This window comes from Tubulanus polymorphus, chromosome 5 (genome assembly GCF_964204645.1).
Source record: "Tubulanus polymorphus chromosome 5, tnTubPoly1.2, whole genome shotgun sequence".
NCBI lineage: Eukaryota > Metazoa > Nemertea > Palaeonemertea > Tubulaniformes > Tubulanidae > Tubulanus > Tubulanus polymorphus.
Genome location: NC_134029.1, coordinates 23,804,921 through 23,822,524, shown reverse-complemented (window position 1 = coordinate 23,822,524; position 17,604 = coordinate 23,804,921). Strand labels below are relative to the sequence as shown.

General features: G+C 37.3%; 4 protein-coding genes across 5 annotated transcripts; 1 reads left to right on the top strand and 3 right to left on the bottom strand.

Moving 5' to 3' along the window:
- Positions 1-455: 455 nt before the first annotated feature.
- On the bottom strand, positions 456-6,051 carry LOC141906096 (la-related protein 6-like). Its single transcript, XM_074795291.1, has 2 exons — positions 5,529-6,051; positions 456-5,346 (listed from the first exon to the last, which is right to left on the bottom strand). The coding sequence occupies exons 1-2, from the start codon at positions 5,908-5,910 to the stop codon at positions 3,872-3,874; spliced, it is 1,857 nt and encodes a 618-aa protein (XP_074651392.1). The 5' UTR covers positions 5,911-6,051; the 3' UTR covers positions 456-3,871.
- A 92-nt stretch (positions 6,052-6,143) lies between these two features.
- Positions 6,144-9,629, top strand: LOC141906097 (dynactin subunit 3-like). Of its 2 annotated transcripts, XM_074795292.1 has the most exons (8): positions 6,144-6,350; positions 6,731-6,748; positions 7,580-7,664; positions 8,142-8,228; positions 8,340-8,423; positions 8,580-8,638; positions 9,147-9,206; positions 9,355-9,629. In XM_074795292.1, the coding sequence occupies exons 1-8, from the start codon at positions 6,255-6,257 to the stop codon at positions 9,442-9,444; spliced, it is 579 nt and encodes a 192-aa protein (XP_074651393.1). In that variant the 5' UTR covers positions 6,144-6,254; the 3' UTR covers positions 9,445-9,629. The 2 variants fall into 2 exon arrangements, with proteins under 2 accessions (XP_074651393.1, XP_074651395.1); XM_074795294.1 differs by lacking the exon at positions 6,731-6,748 and having other exon boundaries at positions 6,147-6,350.
- A 146-nt stretch (positions 9,630-9,775) lies between these two features.
- LOC141906095 (translation factor Guf1, mitochondrial-like) lies at positions 9,776-13,877 on the bottom strand. The gene is made up of 17 exons (XM_074795290.1): positions 13,697-13,877; positions 13,551-13,593; positions 13,337-13,448; positions 12,940-13,088; positions 12,782-12,862; positions 12,517-12,678; positions 12,379-12,443; positions 12,184-12,296; positions 12,010-12,100; positions 11,800-11,929; positions 11,607-11,716; positions 11,405-11,532; positions 11,249-11,319; positions 10,884-10,985; positions 10,675-10,808; positions 10,261-10,519; positions 9,776-9,958 (listed from the first exon to the last, which is right to left on the bottom strand). The coding sequence occupies exons 1-17, from the start codon at positions 13,816-13,818 to the stop codon at positions 9,830-9,832; spliced, it is 2,001 nt and encodes a 666-aa protein (XP_074651391.1). The 5' UTR covers positions 13,819-13,877; the 3' UTR covers positions 9,776-9,829.
- A 107-nt stretch (positions 13,878-13,984) lies between these two features.
- LOC141905807 (protein ABHD8-like) lies at positions 13,985-17,434 on the bottom strand. The gene is made up of 5 exons (XM_074794848.1): positions 17,379-17,434; positions 16,642-17,198; positions 16,073-16,240; positions 15,712-15,916; positions 13,985-15,421 (listed from the first exon to the last, which is right to left on the bottom strand). The coding sequence occupies exons 2-5, from the start codon at positions 17,127-17,129 to the stop codon at positions 15,179-15,181; spliced, it is 1,104 nt and encodes a 367-aa protein (XP_074650949.1). The 5' UTR covers positions 17,130-17,198; positions 17,379-17,434; the 3' UTR covers positions 13,985-15,178.
- Between the last annotated feature and the right edge of the window lie 170 nt (positions 17,435-17,604).

Here is a 17,604-nt window from a genome sequence, read left to right as displayed (position 1 = left end):
CCTCACATTCCTCCTAAACAGTCATTCATTCTGCTGAATTTGTCGGTGTATTTAGAACCAGTTTCCAGACTCAATTAAAATATTAAGGTGTCCAGTTGAAGCCAGTGAAATTCAGTTTCCTTAATAAATCCGAGCAAATAAGTCCAGAATTGATTGAAGCACTATAAAATAACTGTTTAAATTACCGGTACATTCTGTAGCGAGACATAAAATCTGAGATCACCATTAGATAGTCGTTAGGTTCTGAGGTTAACAGTATCACTTCGGACTCCAATAGAGCTCATTTTCACATCTCTTGTCATTATTCATCACTCCATTCTGTTGTTCGATATCAAATGTTTGGCCTTAAGCTGTGAGACTGCGTTCGAAACCTGATATGGACATTTCCTACAAGAGAACTGATCTCCTGATTGGGAAAAACAAAAACCATAGACAACAAAATAAAACCTTTAAAATTTCCAAACATCAAAACATCAACATTTTATTATAATATGATGAGACATAAATAATCACACATAACAAAGTCCACATCTTTGAGTACTTAAAAATAACGAGTATCGAATTAGTGTCATCATCTATCAGGTGGAACTTCATACATAGATTATTGTTGACCTTCTTAATGCAAAAAAATATCCCAAATCCATAATTCCATTCAACAAGATCAAAACATTTTTTTTTTTTAATAATGAGACAGGGCTAAGGCGAACAATAAACCAAAATGTTCCCATCACTCAATTCACTGCAAAAAGCATTTTACAATTTTTTGCTGTTTTCTTTTTTTTAAACGTTTTCAATATTTTTTTGTTTGTTTTCTTTTCATAATTTTTTTCAAGTACAGAATAATCTTTCTCCGACGATGGATTTCATGCTTGTCTCTTCTTTACGTAACAAACAACTCAGTCACAGTATTATATAACATTATTACAATAAACAATCTGCTCATTAATAATATAATTAATTAGCTTATATTATATCTATATACAAGATCGTTATAATCATTAACGAGGAATGCAATTTACGTAATAGATGTAAAAATCAATTATAGATTTAGCCAGGCGATATATAAACATCGAACGTACATCAATCGTGATCGGATATCCCATCAAAAACAAGCACAATTTTACTCCGATGAAAGAATTTGCCACATTTTAAAATCAATTTTTATCGCCGATCGTAATGTACGATTTTTATGGATAATATGCTGCCTTATAAAAAGATTTTTTTAACACCCACAACAACAACATAATGGACTGACGTTGTGTGTCTGTCTCGCAACACAAAGTCGAGTTCAGCTTCGAGCCGAGCAATTCGTATTTCAACCGAACACCGAATGAGACAAGGAAGATTTGATATTAGATTCATCGCAGCTGCCAGTGATCCGAGGAACGTGGAGCATTTGTTCGTCAACTCTAAAAATCAGAGCCGTTTTATCGTTTGGTTGGATCAGCAGCCGCGAAGCCGTCTTAGAGAACAATATCTGCGATAAGTGTTATCATTCATTTTACGATGTTCAACTGACGACGAAAATAATTATTTAATAGCGCGTAACAAGAATCACCTTTAAAAACTCCTAATCGTTTAAAACTTTCATTAATAAACTGATAATAAATATCAGTAATAAACGTTGTAATAATATTACAATATTTGATCATATCCGTTGATTAGATTTCAGCGATATATTTCACCTAATTACAAATAAAGTCATATACCTGCATTCATTCATCAGGAAAATATGGATAAAAGTTTAATCGAGAAAATGCAATTTTTCTATCATTTTTGCAGATGAATAATTGGACTCCAAACACTTTTGTAAATTGGTTGAATCGCAAATGCACTGTATATAGTAGTACCCTTGTCCTTTGATCACATAAACATTGTAAACATTGTAAAATATACCACATTTTCCGAGCCAGTACTTAAAATGCATATTCTGTCATCGTAAATAAGTATTGGCATGCACATTCCACTTGTAAAAAAAAGTCTACGATAGTAAACCGTAAAAAGTGACACAAAAAATACACATAATTTTCTGAACCCTCTCTTCTTCTCTGCGCACAGTTTTATTAATTGTGCAGATAAATGGCGAAAATACCAGACGTACAAAGCTTGAAAAAGTTGCTCATGGCTTCGGTTATAAAAATGAGAAAAAAAAAAACAACTCGAAGAACAAAAACGCAGGTGATTCATGTTTAGCTTTGATCGTTATCTATCGTCATTTTCTCTAAGAAGATTCCTAGATTCTCAAATAACACAACCTTTGTACAGCGGCGGCGTTCCCCGTCTACGCGAAAGTTTCGTTTCATTGTTTCGAAATTTTGCCGATATTTCGGCAGTTTGAAAACGAGAAAAGCCGCGACAAAGGGCAGATTTACATCTCACATTATTAATTAATTATCCATCTTAAAAACTTCACTGTATTTGTGCTTATAACGTGTCAACATTTTAAACATCGTTATCTCAGCCAATCATTTTTATATAAAGCTACGAAGTTCGTCTATTAAATTGATTAAACGCTTCTTTCGCAGATTTGGTTTTTTCTCGGTTAAAAATAGCCTCGAAATAAGATCTCGCCACCGGAATAATCATGAGCCTTTTTTGAAAATAGTATAGTCGGAATGGATTTTAATACGATAAGCGGATAAAATTGTTGCACGACAAAGTACAAAAATAACAATTGCTAAATGATAATCGAGAAAGAGGTTCATGAATTTCTATCCAGGCAGCAAATATCTTCATTTCTCCTATACATAAACAGTTTGTAAAATACGTAATGTAAAACAAATACACATTAAAAAGGTGGATACTTTCGTGTGACATGATTTAAAGTATTAAATTATAAATTATCTGTTTCCTTTAAAAAAAAATATCATTTCACCAAATTACACGATTCACCAAATTACACGATTTAAACTATGTATGTATAATCAATCAATCACAAACCAGGAGCAATGCTAGCAGCAGCAGCAGCAGCGCCGGGAATTCCACGCTCGAATCATCTCTAGAATATCGTCGGTACATTTCGAGCGACGGAACCCCCGACGGACCGGTGTTTCCCTTAAGAGTTTATCAAATATAACCAAACCACTTCAAACAACGGTAAAAACCGATATAGTAGTAACACGATTAAGACTGAGAATCAATAATAAAATGAAATTCATTATAAATATATAAATATCGTATACAAGATGATGAACGCACACCGAGTTTATAAGAAGAAATCCAGCTTCCAGTTTTTAAGCAAATTTTTCGTACGCGCGTCAAAAACACACATTGATTTTCAATAACGATGGATTAATGGCTGCCACCAAACGAACTACAAACGATTTATGGTCGCGTACGAAAAGCTACGAGAACGAATGAATTTCAGGGGAAACCAACGATTCACCGCAATCGAGTTCAAGTATACATAATAATCTATTAAACCACATTTACGATAATTCAATAAGATTCAATTCACTAAGATATTCCTAAGGTTTTGGTTTTTTATGAAAAGACCAGGGTCCAGTTCCACAGTTGTGAGTTAAGATTTGACTCTGAGTTAACTGATTGAAAATGAACTAACTTTAACTCAGAGTTAACCCTAACTCACAGCTGTGGAACTGGGTCCAGATCGAAATTAGCGCTACGCGATTGCGGCTTTTTTCTGATAGAGCAGATCTAAATATTGGGCTGTTCATGCCCTGTATGGTAGTATAGCTTGCCTGAATAGACCGAGTAAAATTCATCACTAGTGCAACTATAGTATGTATACTACAACTCTAATCTAAACTGCAGTGTCACAGACAACGACAAATCAGATTATTTCACAATTATTTCGAGCGATCAAAGTTTCCAGCTGAATTCAAAACATTTATGAAATCGAACGCTTCATTTAAGAAGCTTCGACGGTCAATAAAGGCTTACCTCTACCGAACGCGAACCCTCTCGTTCCATCGGGACCTCGTGGTTGTCTCGTAATACGCGCTGTATCGTCTAAACCTTTACGTTGAATCAGAGGACTACCAGACGGACTAATCGCCGACACGAGCGGACTGATCTCTTTAGCGGCTTTCAGACGTCTCTGGACCCACGGACTTCCACCAGGCGAAACGGCCTCGTTCGAATCGGCGCGGTTACGCCTAATCGACTCCGGACTGCTCAACGGACTCGGCTTCGGACTTTGACGCGGACTGAGACCTCCTTCGGCTGCCAGAGGAGACTTCTGCGGCATAGTCTTGCGTTTCTGACCGGGACTGGAACGCGGACTACCTCGCGGACTGGAAGCCGGCGTACTAGCGGGACTGAGGTGATTTCTATCGACGGGTTTTCCCGGACTCAGCGAACACCTCCAGTTATTATCGCGTTCGCTCGGTGAAGACGACATCTCGATCTCTGAACCGCTACTACACGTCACGTCTGCTTCGGTCAGGTGATCTTTATTCCAGCGTTTCTTATTGTTTTTATTTCTCTTCCCCGATGCTGGAACGTCCTTCCATCCGGCGAGCTTCGATTCAGCGTCGCTGTCCGATTTATCGCCGTCCGGTTTATTAATCTTTGGTTTCTCGAGAACTTTCTTCGCCGGTTTGCCTTCGCTTTTGTCCGACGAATCCGATCGATTACCGTCCCTCCATTTGTAACCGGGACGGAACTCATTCGACCTGGCGTCCAGCTCCTTAGTCGGAATTCGTATTTTCTTACCGTGGTTCGGTTTAGCGACGAGCTTGTTATTATTCGGTGTTTTCTCTTTCTTCGGTTGTTTCGCCGCTAATAAAGCGACTCTCATATCGTTTCCTTCCACCGTCATTTTACAAGCTTCGTTCGCCGAGTCGTGCTGTTCGAACTCGACCACCGCGCACATCGTCTGCCCGATCTCCGGGTGTTTATTGCTGTGTTTCTTGATGTCGCCGGGGATCGTTTTTCCCGGACGTAGAATTCGAACCAGCGCGATCTCGCCGCAGTTTTTGAATATCTCGGCGACGCTCTCGATGGTCGGATTCTCGAGCGGAAGGTTGACGACGACGACCGTACGAGACGGAGTCGTCTCGTCGAATTCCGGCAGCGGTTGATTACGACAGACCTTCGTGCCTTCTTCGTTCACCGATAGTTTACTCGAGAAACCCAAACTGTAAGCGACGACGCGATAATCTTTCGACAACGATTTCACTCTCTTGAAAGACGTGATCAGTTTGATGTTAACGTAGCCTTGTCTGTTACGACGAACGTGCTTCAAAAGGAACGCGTCTTTCAGGATGTTTTCATCGGAGAAGTAGAATTCGACCTGAGCGATGATCTTGTCTCTCGTCTCTTCGTCAGGCAGAACTAATTCGGGCAGGATTTTTTGCTTGACGTCTTTTTTCGCTGAATGGTCTGAAAAGAGAAATGAAATAAATGCGTTAGGCTAAATTCAACTCCACAAAGATCAAAATTGAATCAATTCAATTGACTGAATTTGACCAAAGCAAAATTTTCCATTTCAAAATTCCCAAACTTGATGCACAAACCCCTATCGCTTAATTTTTCAACTGTTTAAATTTAACGTAATTACTTACCAGATTGAATACTTTCTTGATCTGAAACCGATGGCGACACTTCGACCTCATGCGATGTAGGGATTTCATTATCATAATAGACAGAACTCTCAACAACACCATCTTCATGTTGTTCAACTCTGAGAACTGGTGCCATGATTGTAGTCTTCTTATTACTGTGATGAGCTTGATCTGGTGATCTTTCTTTTATAACTGCCTTTTCGCTGTCACTGACAGTTGCTAATGCACTTGCATCATCATTATTGGCCGCGTTGTCATGCGATTCATGACTGTGAGTCATCGCTGCACCGCTCTCTCCGGCGCCAGATGTTACCAAGTTTTTAAATGTTTCTTCGTTGTTCGACGCCATTTTTACGGATGTTTCGCCACTTACTTCACTCATTGGACATCTACAATTTCGGCGAAACTGCAAACACAACGCTGAAGCTTTTAATCGTGGGAAAACGACCCGATTTCGGGAAGTCACGCCGCCGTCAAGGATTTTCCTTCCAACCCGGAAGTAATTTCAGGTCATTGACGAAGGGGTCATGTCATATATTTAAATAATCCCAAATCCCCAGACCAAAAATCATTATTCATAGACGGTTTTTTCTCGAATAAATTACTGTAATATTCAAATCATAATGTTTTCGGTAGTCTTGGACCGTTAAACTATAAATGCTTGAAAAGGGAGCATTTTAGGTTAAGTACACTCGGACTGAGACGGCCCCTCACCAAGATCTCAAAATGGCGGACGTGTGGCTCGAAACAGTGGAGGACCGCGTCGCAAAACTGGAACAATTCATCTTTGGTGACAATGATAAGGATGCAATGTACCCCCGCGTAAGCATCGATTTATTATTTATCAAAATGAGTCGCTTTAAAAATGTTGAGATGAGCAGGAATTGAGAGAATCGAGCGAGAATCCGGTGTGCGAATTACTTCCGGGTTCGGTAAAACCCACAAATCGCGGAAGTGTAAGGAGAATTCATGACTGAAACGATCTACAGCTGGATCTCGTTACCATTTATGGAATGTTTGTCCTTATTCCTCTGTTCAATTCCACAAATACCAATGTTTAGTATGTTAAAACAAATTAGGTCATTTCTTTTTACAGCAGGCCTACTATCCCTCCATCTTGTAAAAATAAACTGCAATGCAATAAATGGCATCGGAATCTCATTTTCTTGATTATTGATAACACAGTGAGTGATTTATTTCAGATGGGTGAATTTGAGCCGGTAATTCTTTCTACTTCATTGATTTAGAATAGTTATGAAAACTATATTTAACATTCATCAACAAACAATTTATGGATCTTTCAAGTAATACATTAAATGACAGACATCATTTTGCTGGTTTAGTTTTGGTCAAGAAATTTTTAAAAATTCTTAAGCAGTGACTATGTTATTTGTTTGTTGATGCGTCCAATGTTTGTTTGTTGATCATATCCAATGTAACCAAGGTGTTTTCAAAATGAGGTGTTAGATATTTTGCCATTTTTAAATGCGGTCACAAATTGATGCATTCAAAAGGTCTTAGAATTTAGATATTTTCGTTGGTACAAATGGGTCGTAATTTCTTTTTAAATGTTTTAGAACATTAGTTATTTATAAAATGGTTTTATAGGGATGATGGTTCTGGGATTCCATGCATACCGCATTCAGTGCTAAAGGGGATCCAGTTTGCTTTATTTAATCCAATTTCGGTGAAATCAACATGCTTTATATATATATATTAATTCCATATGATATTGCACTAAATAAAAAATACGATATATACGCATTTATATTTCACCATTTATGAACCTGGTTGAGGGTTATATTAACATAATTCTTCTTCTTTATGCCATTTCACCATTTTTCATCAAAATTTTCTTTTTGTTTTCTGTTCTTGCTCGACTGAACTGAAACATCACATACACTTTTTTTCTTATAATACATAAAGCCTTCCTTTTTCTGATTTGTTTAACACTAACAACAGCATTTGATAATTTTTCTGAAAAATCTCTTTGTTTGATTTACATTTTTTTCTGATTCTTTAATAATTCAGCAATTATTCGTTTATTTCAGTGTATTGATACACTGGGGGCAATAAATACAAAACTTGTAAGTGGAGTGACTGGCAAAGAAAAGTTTGCAAAGATACTCAATAGACGTAAGTCAAAAGAACAAGTTATTGAACTATTGTTGAAAGTTATTATAGCCATCTTGCATTCGTGCATAACGATTACTAGAGCCTAGCGCACATCGACACTGCGATTGGAGACCACTAGTTGCAAGGCAGTTTTCGGCGCATGAGAGGAACTGGCTGGATACGATCAGTTGCTTGAATGTGTCGATGTGAGCGAGCTTACGATTGGTAAGCGTCGATCTATCTCCAGTTCCAGCCAGTTGCCCATGTTCTACTTTTGAGCAACTGGTTGTACTCAATCGCAGTCATATCCGTCGATGTGCGCGCTCTGGATCTCGACGATCGACACGCGCCATGCAGTTGCTGCAACTGACCGGTTGTAACTAGATTTCGATGTGCGCGGGGTAATCGTTCGGTAGCAACTAGTTGTCTCCAATCGCAGTGTCGATGTGCGCTAGGCTTAAGTTTACATGTTAGAATTTTTGCTCGATTTTGTTCTAGTACCAGAAGTAGAGCGTTACATGGACCATGGGTTCACCGACAGATTGACATTATCCGATCCTGCTAAATTAGACATACTTTTAGCAGGTGAGTTACTGAAAAGTTTACCAGACTTCTTAATTTTGTTTTCATTTCTATCCCATTAGCTCATAAGCCTCCTCCGGGGGAGAAAAAACTGAAAATTGCTATTTTATTCAGAGGAAGATTGGATTAAGAAACAGGCAGCTGACCTAGAGAGGCTACAAGAACTTCAGAAAATTCTTGATAGTGAACATCTTAAAGGTAAATTCAACTTGATAAAATCCTGATTTGTTTAGAGAATTTTTACTGAATATTGAAAAATTCTAGATTTCTGATTTATTTGGATTTTTTCGTACATTTGAGGTCATTCGGTGTAAGGATTTGCGCTAAATTCTAGCCACCATTTTTCGATTCCAGTTATTCCTAGTCTTAATGAGAAATTCCAAGAATTGACCAAACGACATATTGAGCAACAGGTGAGAATAGATTATCAAAGAGCTGAACCAACTAGATTGATTAATACAGTAAATAAACCAATCCTTTGTGGAAAAAAATATTCAAAATGTGTCCAAGGATCGGTACTAATTTTATTGCCAAACTAATAAATTTAATTCAGGTTACTACGCATTTATTTTTGGAGTGGTTATTTCAGTAACACCTGTGTTTGTTGATTTACAACAATGTTCTTTTCACTATAGTAAACACATGTTACCCGAGTATACGTGGCATGGCGTCTGCCCGATGTAAACAATGTCCACATTATCTTTAGTCATTTCTGCAATTCCGTCCATCTGTACACCGCAGTTGACTCAGTATCACACATTCAAAAGTCATTAAATTTTCTTGTAAAAGAAATGCGCAAAATTTCTCCATATATCAAGCAGCGACCCTGGATATCTACCGGCAGCCGGCTAAAATTATATTAGTCATTTTCGGTGTCTTAAAAACAGAACTAAATTTATATCTTATTTCATCTTATTCCAGGATCGAGTTGCAGAATTTTCTGAAGAAACCAAAGATCTGCTAAACCAATATCAAAGTGTTGTATCCTTTTGAAATTTCTCTCAAAACTTTTACGCACAATATTTATATAAAACTGGTACTCGAGAATGTAGAATAATCCCCAAGAAAAAACCTGTAACTGCAGTAGCTGATATCACATCTGCAATGTCTTCCTTGATGGCACCGTCAGGTAAATCTAATATCGAAAGAATTTGTCATGTGGGATCAGATGGTCACAGAATCAGAGAGGAAAGCTCTTCCTAAGAAAGTCGACAGCTGAATACGAGATAGAATGTTCCAAGGGATTTAAGTGTCTCTATTAATCAGTAGTTCAATCACTTTCTCGAGGATTGGTGTCGAGTCTATTGTTGGACTGTAATTTGAATGTACTTGTTACTTATTTCAATGCTTTATTCGTTATTATCATATAGATCTGTGTAAATATATGATGCTTCCTAAAATATACATTTACAATTTGTTTCTTTATATTTTCGGTTTAGGCTGGAAATTATATTTGCCTCCACAACAATCGTCGTCTCTTTAGTCAGAAATTGCACAATAGTCAATAATTTTCTTCATACAATTTATTAAATAAGGTAAATATTCACAAAATTCTACACAAGATTCAATGTCTACATATGAATAACTATCACAGTTTCGATGTGTTAAGTTCGTTTGAGAACTTTGATAAAAGCGTCTTTAGGGACGTCGATATTTCCTATTTTACGCATGCGAGATTTTCCTTCTGACTGACGTTTAAGCAATTTCATTCGTCTAGTTACATCACCACCGTACTGAAATATAGAAATCAAAACACCTGATATAAGGCTAAACAAAAATGATACCTTGTTTCTCCGCAGCGGCCGGGTCATTTTAGTAAAATATGATAAAATTTATAAACAGTTCATTTCAATAGCGGCCGGGTCTATTATGGTAAAATTGATCACGATTTTAAAAAAAGTAATGTATGGGGTAGATAGGCGGCCGGCCGGGTCAACATTTAAGCTCAGCAGAACGGAGAAACAAGGTATCAATTTTTTTTAGCCTAAATGACTGCAGAAGATTCAAAACACTCATCACTTGATGGGCTGCATACCAGTTTGGCAGTAACGTCTTTTTTCAATGGTCTAACATCTTCCCGTGCGATCACTTTAGTGTTGACCGTTGCTTGAATTGCGATTAAAAACAATTGTCTTGGAATGGAATCTTTCAGTTTCGCGCAGATACTTTTCCCGAATTCTTTTGCTTTCGAAACGTGTACGATACTAGTTAATTCTTCTATTTCTTTACCGTTCAACAACAGATTCACTTTAACTAAATCTGAATCTTTATATCCATCATCTTCATAATCAAAACTAAAAATAAAAATAAGCGTTAACAACAAACTATGCTGTAAAAGAGGAAATTTGTCTGAGGCAGGGTTTGATTGAACGTTTTGTTGGAATACTAAGGGACCAGAAGAGAATTCTGGAATTCTAAAGAGACCAATCGAAACCTGCCTAATTCTCACCTAGCATAACCAGACGTGACTGATTTCAAAGCATCGAAGAAATCGATAATAATTTCATTGAGTGGAAAGCTAACAGTATACATGAGTCTGGTGTCGTCGATGTATTCCTGCTTCAAAATATCACCTCTTCGTTCCTAGAAAATCAAAGCAATCATCGATACTGGGAGGGTAATGAATGGTGCAACAACTGATTATTGAAGGATACTTACTTGACAAAGAGCCATTATGCTGCCGTTGTATTCTACTGGTGATATGATCGTACCTCGCACCATTGGTTCTCTATATTTCACTATAATATCACGATCTGGTAACTGAAAATATATCAATAATATTATTAACTGCTTACGATACAAGACTTATCGATCTTGAAAGAGGGATTGTCTGATCGGAAGATTGTTTTGCTTTGGTGTCCGTTACAAACCCATCACACGGAAATTGAAGTAGTGATATAGTTGTGATCAGCAATCGAACTTATAGAATATTTTGTCTACATTGAAGTATATAATTGGAAATTTTGGTTTGCGATTAATTCGAACAATCTTCCAACCAGTGCGATACGTGACGTTTAACTTACATGCGTGGGATTCAATATTGTCAATTCACTTTTTCCATAAAACTTAATGTTCTTTGCTCCTTTGATAGTGACTGAAAAATAAAATTAATGCAAAATCCAATCACTGAAGATTATATTTAGTTATATTCAAAGTAAATGTAAGTGAATATATCGAACCTTTATAAGGAACATTTGGTGAGGACATGATGATATTTGCGTTGTATTCTTGCTCCAATCTTTGTCCAAAAACATCCATATGCAATAATCCAAGGAATCCTAGTCGCCAACCTTGCCCTAACGCTGGACTAGGGTATAATAAGATATACATTTAATGTTAGATAATAGCGGTATGAACAGGATACAGTACTGAGTTGTTTACCTATAATCATTGTTCACAGAAACACTAGAATCATTGAGTATTAATTTACTGATTGCTTTTTTCAATGCTGGATATTCGGACTGATCTCCCGGATAAACACCAGCAAAAACCTACAAATCGATACAAAACAATCAACTGAACTGATTTACTAATATATCAATAATCATATAGATTTGATGAGTGATAAACCAACCATAGGAGTAGCTGGTCTGAAGCCAGGAAATGGTTCCACTGGTTTATCTTGATGGTGCAAAGTGTCGCCGATTTGAGCTTCTTGAGGAGTGCGCATGTTACCTACAAGATAACCGACCTGACCAGCATATCTATAATAAAACATTTCCACATCGGGATAAATTACTTAACACCGATACATCTCATAGATTACAATCTATTATCGACGTACAGGGCTTTGGTTGGAACTTCATTCGGGTACAAAATACCGACTTCTTGAACTTCATAAACTTTCTTCGACTGAACAGACACAATTTTATCACCTACATTGGAGAGAAGAACAGATCACGAAAAATGTTCTGCGACTAAATGTGAAGCAAGTGGTTAAAATTTGACAAGACGATACCCTTTTTCACTGATCCATTTTTAATTGCCAAATTGACATAAGCGCCTCTGTATCTGTTGAACCAGGAATCAAACAATAATGCCTTGAAATCTTCATTCGGATTAGAATCAGGGCTGAAACACAATAGACATGTTGTGTATACTATATGAAACAACAGGTGGAATTTTCATATCTTAAACTTGGTCATTTACTTACGGTGGAATACGTTCAATGATTTCTTTAAACAGTGGTTCAACTCCTGTTCCATTCTTAGCGCTGACCTAATAACCGATAACCGACTAATTAGATTAACAACTTTCAAGAGGTCGTGTAAACTGATGATTCATTGAATACCTTGATTATTTCCTCCGGTTGAACGTCAAATAATTGTTTCATTTGTCCGGCCACAACATCCGGCTGAGCGCCTTTTAGATCGATCTTATTTAAAACTGGAATAATTGTTAAATCAGCTCCGAATGAAAGATAGAAATTGGCAACAGTTTGAGCTTGAACGCCCTAAAAAAAAACAAAAACTGTCATTTTATACAATTTATACACAATCTGATTATAAAAGCTTGCCACCAATGATTAGGTCAATAACTAATGCTGGTTCACTCACCTGATTGGCATCAACTAGAAGTATAACACCTTGACAAGCAGCTAATGATCTGGATACTTCATAACTGAAATCCACATGACCCTAAAAACAGAATTAATGAACTAATAAATCAAGTCGTCTATGGATGGCTGACGACTGTGATGTAAAGCGCTGCTTACCGGTGTATCAATTAGATTCAGTAAATATCGTTGGTTTTTATACGTATATATCACTGAAGCGGTTTGAGCTTTCACAGTTATTCCTCTGTCTCTTTCAACTTGTAATTTATCCAATACTTGTTCATTTTTCGTTGATTTCGAAATTGTTCCTGCAACAGAAAGTGACATATTGCTTAATGACATAAATGTTGATGGTTATTTTGGAAGTCATAAATTTAGCAACCACTGACTGTGGTTTAGTTTCACGATCGGATATTTTCACAAACCACATATAAAGTGGTATAAGTATATTGGTCTAGTAGATTGGTATAAGCCCAACCAATTATAAAAAGCTTGCCACCAACGATTAGGTAACTAACTACCACTGTCACTGACCGCAGGTTTATTCACTACTCACCTCCTAATTCTAATAGTCGATCGGCTAATGTACTTTTTCCGTGATCTACGTGCGCAATGATACTGAAATTTCTGATACGCTCAACTGGAAATTCAGAAATATCCAAAGTTTCCTGGAATTGGAAATAGAGCAGAAAGTTCTTGGATTATGATTGCTCTACTCTTATAAATAGATCACCACACACCCAAGCCTAGGTTAGTTATGTTAAACCTACCTTCTTTCTCAATATATATTCATGACTAGATGATGAAGACAGTCTTTAATGGGAAAATAAAGAAAGATAACGAATATGTAAGATATTGTATCAATAAAATCGATAGATTTGTATTGAATTTGCTAATTGAGCACACGAAAATTTACCTTCGACCGACTTTAAACCAATTTACATGAAACCCACAGTTTTGAGAGGACGACCTCACAACACCTAGATTAAATCTTGATATTAGAGTGCTATGCATTAGAGATCCTCTTAATCGTGACATTGTTTTATCGGATTTTCATTCTAGATTTTGGATTTCGGACGGGATGAATTTATCCATGGGCGCGGCCATCTTGGAAAATAGCACTGGGTGTTCGAATCCCAAAGATATTTCAAAAAAATAATTAAAGAAGTACCAGTTTTCATATGAAGCCTTGATTTATTTTCTGAACAACAAAATTTGCTAAGCCATTTCATTAGCAATAAAACGACACAAAATAAAAGAACAGAGTCAGTGACTGCTAGGATAGTTAGTTACCTAATTAATTGGATGGGCCGCAACAATATGTGGTTTGTGAAAATATCCGATCGTGAAACCAAACCACAGACAGATTACTGACTAGTTTAAGTAAAATATACTTAACAAAAGAGGACGGATAACTAGCCAGCAAAAATCTAAACATTCAATCAAGACTAATTTCTATCTGATTTTGGAGATTCATTTCGAAAAATAAAAGTGAAGAAAATACGAATATACCACAACAGTGGTCGATTTTATAAAATGATGATTCATACGTGAAAATGCAATAGAAAAAGTTGAAATGAACGTTATTTTTGATTTATATGTTGTATGTATCAAAATGTAAATAAACGATCAGCAGTGCAATTTAATTTAACGACAAATATTCAACAGAGATTCATTGATTCATGACCAGCACGAATGAATATAACAACGCATGTAAAAAACATACTGTAATCTATACAATATCAATTAATACAACAGTTTCTAATTATCTACGTTCAACTAATCCTTCATTAACAGAAGACTTTCCTCGAAACGCCAATACAGTAAGCCTCGCCTAACTCTGGTAAAATTGGTCCGAGTTCAGGATCGTGAAAGCTTATCATTTCGTTTTTGTCACAGGGAGGTAAATTCCAAAGTTGGTTAATTCTGAGCTAGGCAAGGTTTAATGTAATCACTTTTACCCAACCGTAATAAATAGATTCATAATATATACTATAAACAATCGTACAAAATAAACTTTCCCGTGTTGTTCACTAGGAACATAAATTGCCAAATGCAGCGCTTATTTTTGTAATTTCGTTTTTTTGAAGCTGTGAGGCTGAGATTTTGATCCACTGAATACAAACTACACAATGTTAGTTTTCCTACATGAGTAACTGTCCGATTCACAATTGAAGAAAAACCCAAAATATGCGGATAAACTGTCAACGGAGTATTTGACGTTTCAACTCAATTCTTTTGCGCCTTTTTTTTAAAATTTAAAATTCTCTAGTTTTTCTTTACGTTGTGGGTTTTTCTTCCAATACGAACATATTATCTATAGCGACCGATTTCAGCGCGTGAAGTTCTTCGGTTTGCTTTTCTCGGTGCCTCCACGCTGGACTAACATATAGCAGTGTTACATAGTAAGACTACCCCGTATCAGACTACCGGGTGCCGGGATACGTTTACGCGATCTCGCTGAAGAACTCGGACGTCGATGTCTCGGTGAAAGCTGTATCGAATCCTGCGATAGCGTGCGCCGCGTCGATTCACGATCGGTGATAAACCTGTGAATTAATTCGCTCACTTTTTCCGGATATTCGATCATGACCATGTGACTGGCGTTTTGTATGACTTCCAATTTAGCTTCGGGTAATGTCTGAAATTAATACAGCACTGAATGACCAGCGGGTAGTACATATAGTCGAGATATCGGCCAAGCCTTTTTCAATTAATTAATCACAAATTTACTCAACCCATTTTGTGCCATTAAACTTAAGTAATTTATACCCCAGAAAGTTCCCATAAAACTGTCACAGAGGATTCAGAATAAATAGAAGATCTTGTGCCTATTATATTGGTACTATGTTTGAAATGACCCCTAGATCAACTCCTGACCCCCTACTTAACTAACATAATACTGATTGATTACACATATTTCAAACTTACATCTTCCATTTCTAACTCATCCTCCAACGTAACTAATGGATCTTTATTGCCGTAAATGAGTAAAGTTGAGGTCGATATGAGTTTGTGATATTCTTCATCTCCTTCCAACCAATTCTGACCACGCATAATATGACTCAACACATATGTCGGAACGTCAAAAGCTTTCGACATCGGAATGTCTTTAGTTTTCTTATGAAATGCACTCCTAAAATATGAAAATTTTGAACATTCACGGCCCAATTCCGAGTTAACTTAAAAATAAACCAGTTCATTTTCGATTGGGTTTAATCTGTATTAAATGTAGAACTAGGCCCAGCAGTTCTTCCATTCATTTTTCAGTTTGTAAGTTCTTCATATTTACCTCATGAATCCACAAACCATCACAGGTTGAACGCAACTGAGGAGACAGATAGGTAAAGTGAATATCCCGGGTTGAGGTGCCAGTGCTGTAGGTCCTCCTCCGCTAATCAGTATCAATTTCTTCACGAGTAACGGCCGCATTTCGGCAAGTTTCGTTACAAAAGCAGTTCTGAAAAAGAATCCAAAATTCGAAATTCTGAAAAAATAAATCTAACTTTTTGAATCAATAAGATCAATGCACAATTCCCGTATAAGTAGAAAATCCTGCAATACATCGAGAAACCATGAAGTTTTCTGTTAGAAGTGATTTGTATTTAGCAATGTTTTAGCTACTGAGTCATCATAAGGCAAATCAATTTCATTTTTTTTTACACCCTCAACCCACTGAGCAACACGCAGGGCATTATAAGCGGGTTCGATGCTTCTTTTGCCCAATTTGGGGAGAGACCAGAGAAGAACCCTTCGACCAAGAAACTCAGTCACCACCAGGGTTTGAACCCATAAACCCTGGATTGACGAAACCGGCGGCTTAACCCACTCGGCCACTGCACCTCTCAGGTGAATACTCACCCGTAGGAATGGCCGACGAGAATATTAGTCTTTTTGCTGAATTTATCAAACATCGCTAACATATCATCAAATATCTCTTCGAAGGTGTACGCATCCTTATCATCGGGCGCCATACTGAGACCGTGTCCGATCAGATCCGGAGCTACTATATCGTATCCGAGATTTGAGAAATACGCGATCTGTCCACGCCAAACATCGGCGCAACCACCAACTCCATGGAGGAAATATATCACAGTGTCTTTATTACTACTAGTTGCCGTGGTTATTGTTGATTCTTCGAACTCGTTGATTTTTCCGCTGCTGATAATACTGCATTTTTCAGGTGTTTGCCGCGACGGAGCACCGTTTGAAGATGAATCGTTTACACGAATAACCCGTAAATATCGATTAGCGCGGACCTCTATAGATGCGTAGATATCGTCGTCGTGATCGGCACCGGGTTCCGGTAACACTTTTCTCGTCTGACGACTCGTGCAACCACACGCCATTTTATTAACACCGTTTCATGAACCATTTTCCACAAAGTAGCAGCAGCAGCAGCAGCAGCAGTATCCCATCTGAAAAAAACAGCATTCATTTACACCACAGTCAACAACTCATTGTAGGTTTTATTCGGTAATTAGTTCGACTGAATGACAGTTCGTCTATTTTTGTTTCCTCTACTGCTGTCTATTTCAGTGTTTAGAGGAATTAAATTTGTTATATTTGAAGCGAAACGATCAATCATTTTCCCTTACCATGAGCAGTAACGGCCTCGATGTGTGAAAAAAGACGAAAAAAACCCTGGCATAACTACTTGTCAATTTGATTGTGGCAAGTGAGTATTGAGGTGACTGTGGCAAGTGAGTCGTCTAGACTGGTTGCCTGTTCTATGGAAGATAGGAGTAGACCTGTAACCAGTCTACTAAGTCATGCTGACTGTGGCAAGTGAGTATTTCGGTGACTACGTGGCGTTTTCTAGAG